Below are 10,470 nucleotides of genomic sequence, written 5' to 3'. Positions count from 1 at the left end.
ATACTTCTATCTGCACTCCTGCAGAGTACAAAAGTTATGGCAAAATAATTATGGAGAAAGATTTGGGAAATAGTACATTACTTTTCTATGATTTAAATGGTAATAAGGTAGTAACAATAATATGGTTCAAACCTTTAGCATGTCTCTTTTGAATACAATTTTAAAACATCTTAGTGTGTTGTTTCAATGCAAAATACATTTTAATGCATTGGAGTCATCTGAGATGGGTGGTAATTATTTGAGATGACTGCAAAGGTTTATTTCCCAAACGTTTCTGTTGTGCATTAGGTACTTTAATCCAGTCCAGAGTGGAAAACTGCATTACTGATCTCCGTCTTATTCGTGAATCAATAGCATCCTCAGAAGGGCCTCTGAAATATACCAAATGGAAATAAAACCAAATAGTACCATTTCAACAATTTTTTATACTTTGCATTACAAAAAAGCAAGGAGAAAAAGTAAACTTGCAGTCAATGGAACGTCAAATATGTCAAAGAGTTTCTATTGCAGTGTGTTCTTAACATCAAATCTACCAAAGATAAACTGAAGAGATATAGAAACTATTCTGTAATTAAAATACTTTTGGTAGAAAATACAGAGGACAGATTTTCCTTTGTGTTGCTCCTAAATTAAATGTAAACCGAGGCCAAATGATGTTATTCTCGCCTCTTCCCAGATTTCCTCCTTTAAAAATGGACGCTGGTACTAATTGTGTTAGCGGGACAGAATGCTAGGCTCTAGTAAGTGCCCAAGGTTTGGCAATTGGCTTTTAAATTCATTTAGATATCTGTACCTGATAAGTTGTCCTGAAAGCTGTAATATATTACTGAGGAAGGCTTTATTATTTCTTGTTGCATATTCCTGTACCATTTTTGATATATCATGCTGTTAGCTTACTTGGAGGAGCAAGAAAAGGCTGACACCGAGATGGATAACAGAAAGCAACAGCACCATAGGAGAAAAAAAATTCCAACTTGTCCCTACAACACCAACCCCCTCACTTCTCCTCCAGACAAGTGTAGAGACAGCAGCAACGTTTTGAAGACCCATCTCATGATCAGTGCATTCACTACCTGAAATTCCTTAAAATATGAGGGAATTTTGTGACCTGTGACCTATAGAAGGACCCGTGATCACTTTGAATCTGCCTTAGATTCTGCTTGTGATAAAGTCTCAAAAACAGTGCGCAAAACTAAACTTCCCAGAAGGATGCTTCAGGGAAGCAGGTTTAAATTTTTTAACAAAGGAGTTTGTTCATATATGTAGACATTGAAACTTTACATACAGACAATCATGAAAATCTAGAAAGCTAACAAAAGCTGACCAACATTTTCAAAAAAGTTGACAACTGAAGAAGAACACTCTCTCTCAATTTGCTCGATGATCCTTGGGCATTATCGTATGTAACAGCATCAGGAAACTTACTAACAGAATGTAAATTGGGATGGGAACCATTCCTCCTCGGTTTCCAACCTTATTTTGACACAACACAATTGTTTCTCCATTTAGGAACAGATGTTTTCTCAGCAGTGCTCCAATGCAAAAAATATGGTTATGGTGGAAATATACTATTTATCAAAATCCCCCTCATTTCTGTCCCCGCTGTGCTGAATTTAATGTATGACTGTATAAATGAGGTTTTGCAGCTTGTGAGGATCAGCTGATCCAGGAGGGAATTATTAAGTTTACTACTTAGATAACTTCTGCCTATGAATTAGATTTGGCTGCATATTTCTTGATTTTTTTTTTCTTGGGTATTTACTGAGGTGAACTTTAAACTGTCACAGTGATGAACACTGTTTTAGATAATTTAATTTCAGCATTTGCTCCAATGCTGCTTCAATTTGCACTGAGACAAATAGCAACAGAAAAAAAATAAGACTGCATACTGAGGTCTTATTAATTGCTTAAGCAGTTTCCTGATGTTTTCCAATTACATATCTGCCCTTATCCCATGGTATGTAGAATACAGCAAAGATAGCAGAATAGATGTTTAAAAAATGTAAATCTGAACTTGCTTCATAATTGCAGCTGTTTTCATGCATATACCTAAACCATTTAAAAACATGTTATCACTACAAAAAATTCTTAGTATAATTTAAGAAAATTACTAGCTTAATCTCTTTGTTTCCTTGTCTGAAAACATCTGAAATAAAATCAAGAATGTTTTCTTTAAAATAGGCATTAACTATAATTTTATAAGGCTAGTGGAGCATGTGCTGCTTTCACATTGTTCTATCACAAAGTTTAATGTTAGGATGATAAATGAAAGCTCGGCACATTTGTTAAACATGTACATGCAGAGCTCGGCCTTGCATGATTGGACAGAATTGAGAGTAATTACAAAATAATGTTTGTACCACACTGATCTGTGTTGTATGACTGAGTTGATTAAAATTGACTCAATTTAGAATATTGGGTGATGCAGTGAATTAGATTATCTATTCAGCTTTGGGACATTGGTTCAAATCCGGAGCAGACTGATGAGATAGAAATTCTCTTTATCTGCTGTTTGAAGTCAAACTGTTTTGAGCAGTTTTGGCAAAATGGTGCAAATTCACTACACTAAACTTTCCTAATGATTTAATTGGAGAGGTCACATGCTGATGCAGGGAACAGAAATGCCATATTTCTACAGTAGGGGTTAGTCTTCTGAGTTGAGGGCTAAGCTAAGAGAGAACCTAACCATTGCCCCTTAATATTCAATAGCATGACCATCACTGAATCCCCCACTACCAACATTTTGGGGGTTACCATTGACCAGAAACTGAACTGGACTAGTCATATAAATACTGTGGCTACAAGAGCAGGTCAGAGGCTAGGAATCCTGTGTAAGTAAATCACCTCCTGACTCCCCAAAGCCTGTCCACCATCTACAAAGCACAAGTCAGGAGTGTGATGGAATACTTTCCACTTGCCTGGATGAGTGCAGCTCCGACAACACTCAGGAATCCAGTACAAAGCAGCCACAAGAATTCACTGCCTCCCATACACAAGCAGTCGCTCCCTCCACCACTGACATACAGTAGCAGCAATGTGTACCACCTACAAGATGCACTGCAGGAACTCACCAACGCTACTTAGACAACAACTTCCAAACCCACGACCACTGCCATCTAGTAGGACAAGGGCAGCAGACACATGGGAACACCACTACCTGGAAGTTCCCCTCCAAGCCTCTCATCATCCTGACTTGGAAATTTATCGCTGTTCCTTCACTGTCACTGGGTCAAAATCCTGGAATTCCCTCCCTAACAACACTCTGGGTGTACCTACACCACATGGACTGCAACAGTTCAAGAGAGTAGCTCACCACTGCCTTTTCAAGGGCCATTAGGGATGGGCGAGAAACACAGGCCTAGCCAGCGAAGACCACATCCCTTGAATGAATATTAAAAAAATCACTTACTGCCAGCTCAAGGGACATCACCACTCAATCTCTCACACAGACCTTCACATCTCCATCTGGTCTCATCTCCTCTGGATACTCACCATCTTGAGGCCACTTGCACAGATCAACATGTGCCCCCACACACACCCTGGGATACCCACCTTCCCCAAGCAAGCCCTAGCCCTGCAGCCATTGAAAAGCCATCCCCGCCTTACTGCTGATCTGGTAGATAGAGACCTGCCCATGAGCCCCCTAAAACCGACGTGGCACTGTCTGCGAAGCCTGGCACTGATGACTGTGAGTGCTACCGAAACAACGTAGGCAGATGAACCTCGAAGTCCCAAGTGAAGTGCAGGTCGCCAGGTGCGTGTCACTTATGTACCGTTGTGAAACACATCAGCATGAGCTCATGATCCAGTGTGGGGGATGAATTCAGCGAGCAGGGCTTATAATGAGATGCTAAAGTATTGAAATTAGGTTCCTGACGTGCAGCGGGTGGAGCAGATGATTGCAAACTGGTTTACAACGATGTGAAACTGATTTTTGCGATCTCCCGATATATTCTGCTCCCGACTGCTATGATGCCTGCCACAAACGGGAGCAGAAAATCACGGCTAATGTCTGGCCTGTGGGTGTTGAACACAAATATAAAGTGAAAAGTATTCTAGCAATTTCACATCTCAACACAAAGGGAATGAAAGCTCTCTTAATAAAATAGTTTGTAAAATACTGTTAACAAGAATATTCTGTGATGTGTAGCATGGTGACACAGCCTGATTCATAGCTTGCCATTGTGAGATTTGAACTCTTGATCTTGGGGTTACAAACCCAGTACCATAACCACTTGGCTATTTAGGCCAAGCCCCAATGACACAGCATGATGTTGTATCCAACTAGTGCTCTACAAAATGACAGGGGTGGAGTCATATACACCAGGTGAATTCCTGATTTTAGCTACAGGGACTCAACAAGATATTTTCCAAGCAAAAGGGAAATACAATGAAGAGCCACGATTGATGTTGACCTAATTTGGAAGCAGATAATATACTTACTGACTCTTCTGCTGAGAAAATGATATCTTCTGTCCTAAAGCACAAGATAATAATTGGAAGGATTGGTTAATAACCTATTTAGTTTGTAGCATCCAAATGTTGAAATATAAATAATACTGATTTCCAAGACTCTGATTTTATGTCTATAATTTTATTTTGAATACTCCTGAGGTGAATTGGGCTCGGTTGAGCATTAGTTGGGTGGTGTGATGTTACCATAAGTTTGACTGTTGAATTTGTCCTGGTTTTGCCGTGAGATACATTTACACAATGTGGGTAGGCTCTAGCTTCTAGGCTGACAACGAGAGATGTTCATGAGGACACAGCAAATTGGTTATGTATAAATTGTCCTTCCGATTTTCTAACAGGAAGGGAATTGTCACTTAGGTGCACCTCTGATTTTAAATGTTGTTAGGGAGATAATGACAATTGGGTGCAGACTGCCTCTGGTGCATCCCTCCATTGCACCTGGTTCAATGGGAACCTATTACTCAAATATCATACACATAGTGTTAAAAAAGCTAGAACCCTACGCAAAACCAACATATCTCTTGTGGGGGAATCTAGAACTAGGGGTACTGTTTAAAAATAAGAGGTCATTTAAGACAGAGATGAGGAGAATCTTTTCTCTTAGAGGGTTGTGAGTCTTTGGAATTCTCTTCCTCAAAAGGTGGTGGAAGCAGAGTCTTTATTTTTAAAGCAGAGCTAAATAAGATTCTTGATTAACAAGGGGGTGAAAGATAAAAACAAAAAAATCTCCAAAATAGCCACAAAATCCTAATAAAGAGCACTTTAAGTGCACTTCCATAAACAATACACCTTAGTACCCTGGATATATTTTCTAGGGGTTGGTAGGTAACACTGTTTTAGCAGCATAAACACTAGAAATTATGTGCACATTTAAATTACGTCATTTGAGCCTAATTTTCATGTAATTACTTCAAAGCGGAAGACATTTCTGGAGCCAACACAAAACCAAAATTAAATGGACTACTTAACAGGTATAAATCCACTGTGAGGATACCTTCCATCAACCACATTGTGCTATACCCCTAAGTAGGATAGACAAAGGACAGGTATTGCAGCCCAATACTGGAATGCCATGGAGAGTTGTAAGCCATCATAAGCAGAAGCAGAATTGTACACCAGCACTGACTATAACATGGGACAGCACACTGTTAAATCTTCTATCTCCACCCAGCCTGGAGACCAACCCCAATTGAATGTGAAGTGAAGAAGTACAGTCAAGAGCTGCACCAAGCATATCTTAGAATGAAGAGCCAACTTAGAAGTCCCATAACCAACAGATTAGGTTGAGAATGGTGGTAGAGAATTAGGCACCTAGTAGCCTGCAGGAGGTGCCATGAATATCTCCATCTTGAGCCAAGGTGGAGCCCAGAACATGAGTGCAAGAGACAATGTTAGCAGCTAAAAGTGCTGATATTAGATAATTCTACTCAGTCTCATTCAAGAGGTCCTCACCAACATAAGTGCTGGGATCTAGTCAATTCACTTCATGTAAAATTCAGAAGTGACAAAAACACTGGAAACAGCGAAAGCTATGAGTCTCGATAATAACACTGGCTGCAGTGCATCAGGCTAGCTGCCCCTCTTTACCATTCCCAGTCAAGTTGCTGCCATATTAGCTGTTCTACTGTGGCTATGATACTGCTATCAACACAAGGTACTTTTGAGTCGGGAGAAATAGGACAAATCTAACCAGGCCAAGTACTGATCCATCATCCATAATGAGTAAAGTAGCTAAGGACTCATCAATAATGCCATCTATTCAACTTGACTACCAATGTTGAGTTTTAAGCTCCACCAGAATCACATAGCTCCAGAATTCATCACAGCCTCAATCCAGCTATGAACGTAGGAGCTGAGAACCAGAGAGAAAATAAGAACAATCACACTTGATAGGGTATCTGCAACCAGAAGATCATCGCCTGTCCCCTCTAAGCCTTGCCATAATCTATAACACTCAAATCAGGAAAACAATGGAATAGTCATCATTTGCCTAAATGTGTGCAGCCAGAACAACACTGAAGAAACTCAACACCTTCTAAGACAGAGCAGTACCTTTAATTGATACTCCTGTCACCAAACTCAATACCCAGCTCTGAAGAAGAGTCATACGGACTCGAAATGTTAACTCTGTCTTTCTCTCCACAGATGCTGTTAGACCTGCTGAGATTTTCCAGCATTTTCTGTTATTGTTTCAGATTTCCAGCATCCGCAGTAGTTTGCTTTTATCAATACCCACCTTCCTTCTCCACTAATGCATCGTGGCTTCAACATATTTGACTAACAGGATGCACTGCAGCAATTTACAGAGCCTACTTCAACAGCATCTCTCAGTCTTGTGTTACAAGGGCAACAGCAGCAATGCTTTGACAACACCATAATCTCTATGTACTCCAAGTCACACATCATTCTGATTTGTACAAGTATTGTTCTTTCATCATTGCTGGGACTCAAATCCCAGAATTACCAGAAATCCCATAATACCATCATGAAAGCACCATCAATACAAGAACAGCAGTGGTTCAAGAAGAAAGTCTATAACCACTTCAACCACTTTCTCAGGACAACTAAGAGCCGGCTGTAATGACTAGCCCATGTCAGCTATATTCTGGGAATAATTTTTTTCAAAAAATGGAATTTGATTTGTCTATGTGAATCAGTTTCCCTTCTGTTATTTTCTAAATAGCAGAAACACCCCAATTGACTTTACTACTGACATTGGATGCTTACTCACTATTACTTATTATGAATGGATGTCTTCTTTTGTTTCATTGACCACATAACACTCCAGCAATGTGCAAAGTGGCTTCTATATGCCAGTTATAAATTTGGCTCACCGATTTGAAACTGTAGCACAAGTTAATGTAAATTAAACAATTTATATTTATTTCCCAGATTAAGTAGTATTCAACAGAATCAAATGTTTGGACAATAGTTAGGAAATACACTGATATGAGTAACAGAATTCAATTGAAATAAGTTGTCTTTCAGAATGAAAGGTTGCCACCTAGTGGAACTCTATGTGAATTGTAATTCACACAGTGTACATCTGGGACGATACCACCCTTACCACAGGTGGGTAAAAATGGTGGCTTTTCACTCCATATCATCCCAAACCCGCTGCATTAATTATGCATTACTGGGAAGCATACCATTTGCATAGCGGGCAGGCCATCATCTCACCGCTTCAGCACGCCAGGCACCATATGTGAGTGTCAACTCACAGACACTTCCTCCTACCTCTCCCTGGACCATAACCCCACCACTGAACATCAAGCCATTGTTTCCAGGACTGTCACTGACCTCATCTCCTCTGGGGATCTTCCTCCCACAGCTTCCAACCTGAAAGTCGCCCAACCTCGGACAGCCCGCTTCTATCTCCCACCCAAAATCCACAAACAGAACTGTCCCGGTAGACCGATCGTGTCAGCTTGGTCCTGCCCCACAGAACTCATTTCTCATTATCGTGACTCCCTTCTCTCTCCCCTTGTCCAGTCCCTTCCCACCTACATCCCTGATTCCTCTGACATCTTACGTCACATCAACAATTTCCAGTTCCCTGGCCCCAACCGCTTCCTCTTCACCATGGACGTCCAATCCCTCTACACCTCCATCCCCCACCAGGATGGTCTGAGGGCCCTTAGCTTCTTCCTCGAACAGAGGCCCGAACAATCCCCATCCACCACTACTCTCCTCCGTCTGGCTGAACTTGTTCTCACACTGAACAATTTCTCCTTCAACTCCTCTCACTTCCTCCAAATAAAAGGTGTGGCTATGTGTACCCGCATGGGCCCCAGCTATGCCTGTCTCTTTACGGGGTATGTGGAACATTCCTTGTTCCAGTCCTACTCCAGCCCCCTTCCACAACTCTTTCTCCGGTACATCGATGATTACTTCGGTGCTGCTTCGTGCTCTCGTCGGGACTTGGAAAAATTTATTAATTTTGCTTCCAATCTCCACCCCTCCATCATTTTCACGTGGTCCATCTCTGACACTTCCCTTCCCTTCCTTGACCTCTCTGTCTCAATCTCTGGTGATAGACTGTCCACCAATATCCATTACAAGCCTACCGACTCCCACAGCTACCTTGACTACAGCTCCTCACACCCCGTTTCCTGTAAGGACGCCATCCCATTCTCTCAGTTCTTTCGCCTCCATCGCATCTGTTCCGATGATGCTACCTTCAAAAACAGTTCCTCTGACATGTCTTCCTTCTTCCTTAACCGAGGTTTTCCACCCACGGTCGTTGACAGGGCCCTCAACCGTGTCCAGCCCATCTCCCACGCATCCGCCCTCACGCCTCATCCTCCCTCCCAGAAACTTGATAGGGTCCCCCTTGTCCTCACTTATCACCCCACCAGCCTTCGCATTCAAAGGATCATCCTCCGCCATTTCCGCCAACTCCAGCATGATGCCACTACCAAACACATCTTCCCTTCACCCTCACTGTCAGCATTCCGTAGGGATCGTTCCCTCCGGGACACCCTGGTCCACTCCTCCATCACCCCCTACTCCCCAACCCCCACCTATGGCACCACCCCATGCCCATGCAAAAGATGTAACACCTGCCCCTTCACTTCCTCTCTCCTCACCGTCCAAGGGCCCAAACACTCCTTTCAAGTGAAGCAACATTTCACTTGCATTTCCCCCAACTTAGTCTACTGCATTCGTTGCTCCCAATGCGGTCTCCTCTACATTGGAGAGCCCAAACGTAAACTGGGCGACCGCTTTGCAGAACACCTACGGTCTGTCCGCAAGAATGACCCAAACCTCCCTGTCGCTTGCCATTTCAACACTCCATCCTGCTCTCTTGCCCACATGTCTGTCCTTGGCTTGCTGCATTGTTCCAGTGAAGCCCAACGCAAAATGGAGGAACAACACCTCATCTTCCGACTAGGCACTTTACAGCCTTCCAGACTCAATATTGAATTCAACAACTTGACCTCCCTCCTCCATCCCCACTCCTCTTCTGTTGTTTCCCCTTTCCTTTTGTTTTTTTCCAATAAATTATATAGATTTTTCTTTTTCCCTCCTATTTCCATTATTTTTAAATATTTTTAAATCTTTTATGCTCCCCCCACCCCCACTAGAGCTATACCTTGAGTGCCCTACCATCCATTCTTAATTAGCACATTCGTTTAGATAATATCACCAACTTCGACACCTATGTGTTCTTTTGTTCTGCCGTGTGTGACATCTTTTGATGATCTGCTTCTATCACTGCTTTTGCCTACAACCACATTACCCCCTCCACTTCTCTCCCCCCACCCAACCCCCCCACCCCCACCCACCACCTTAAACCAGCTTATATTTCAACCCTTCCTGGGATTCATCTAGTTCTGTCGAAGGGTCATGAGGACTCGAAACGTCAACTCTTTTATTCTCTGCCAATGCTGCCAGACCTGCTGAGTTTTTCCAGGTAATTCTGTTTTTGTTTTACCATATTTAAAGTCCAGCCATGCGCACACCTCTCAGTGCTTCCAGCCCACAACTGCGGCAGGGAAGACATGACCCTGAAAGGCAAAACAACTGCAGCCCCCAGGTTCAATGAGACATCCCTCGAGCACCTTTTGGATGCAGTGGAGGCCCACCGTAATGTCCTCTACCCCCACTCTGGCTGCAGGATGGGCAGCAACCTCACTAATCTGGCTTGGGAGGCAGTGGCAGCGATGGTCAGCGCCAATGCACTGCAAAAGGAGACAGCCATCCAGTGCCGCTACAGGATGAATGGTTTCATCCGTTTGCCAGGGTAATTCACTCTTCTCATCATTCTCAACTCACACACTCACAAACCCACCACACATTCATAGGAATCTCACACCTCAAGGGACAACACCACTAACTATATCTCCATTAGGCTCATTTCCTCTTGAGCTTGCATCCTCATCCTATCCATGGTTCTATTCACCACACAAACATTCCTGCAACATGTGTACTGCTCACTCGTGCCATCTTACTGACTGGCAAGGACATTGACCATGCCTGCGGTGATAGTGAGGC

The 10,470-nt window shown here is 42.6% G+C and overlaps 1 protein-coding gene across 1 annotated transcript in view; it reads right to left on the bottom strand.

Annotated features, from left to right (window-relative positions):
* Positions 1-214: 214 nt before the first annotated feature.
* Positions 215-10,470, bottom strand: part of LOC121276039 (leucine-rich repeat-containing protein 72) — a 95,226-nt gene continuing 84,970 nt past the window's right edge. The window contains exons 7-8 of the mRNA XM_041183984.1: positions 4,444-4,477; positions 215-371 (exon numbers count right to left, since the gene is read on the bottom strand). Of these exons, the coding sequence (XP_041039918.1) occupies positions 215-371; positions 4,444-4,477 (191 nt within the window). The remainder of the gene's footprint in view (positions 372-4,443; positions 4,478-10,470) is intronic.

Source organism: Carcharodon carcharias, chromosome 3 (genome assembly GCF_017639515.1).
Source record: "Carcharodon carcharias isolate sCarCar2 chromosome 3, sCarCar2.pri, whole genome shotgun sequence".
NCBI classification, from domain to species: domain Eukaryota; kingdom Metazoa; phylum Chordata; class Chondrichthyes; order Lamniformes; family Lamnidae; genus Carcharodon; species Carcharodon carcharias.
The sequence above is the reverse complement of the archived record's forward strand: the minus strand, read 5'-3'. Positions and strand labels throughout refer to the sequence as shown.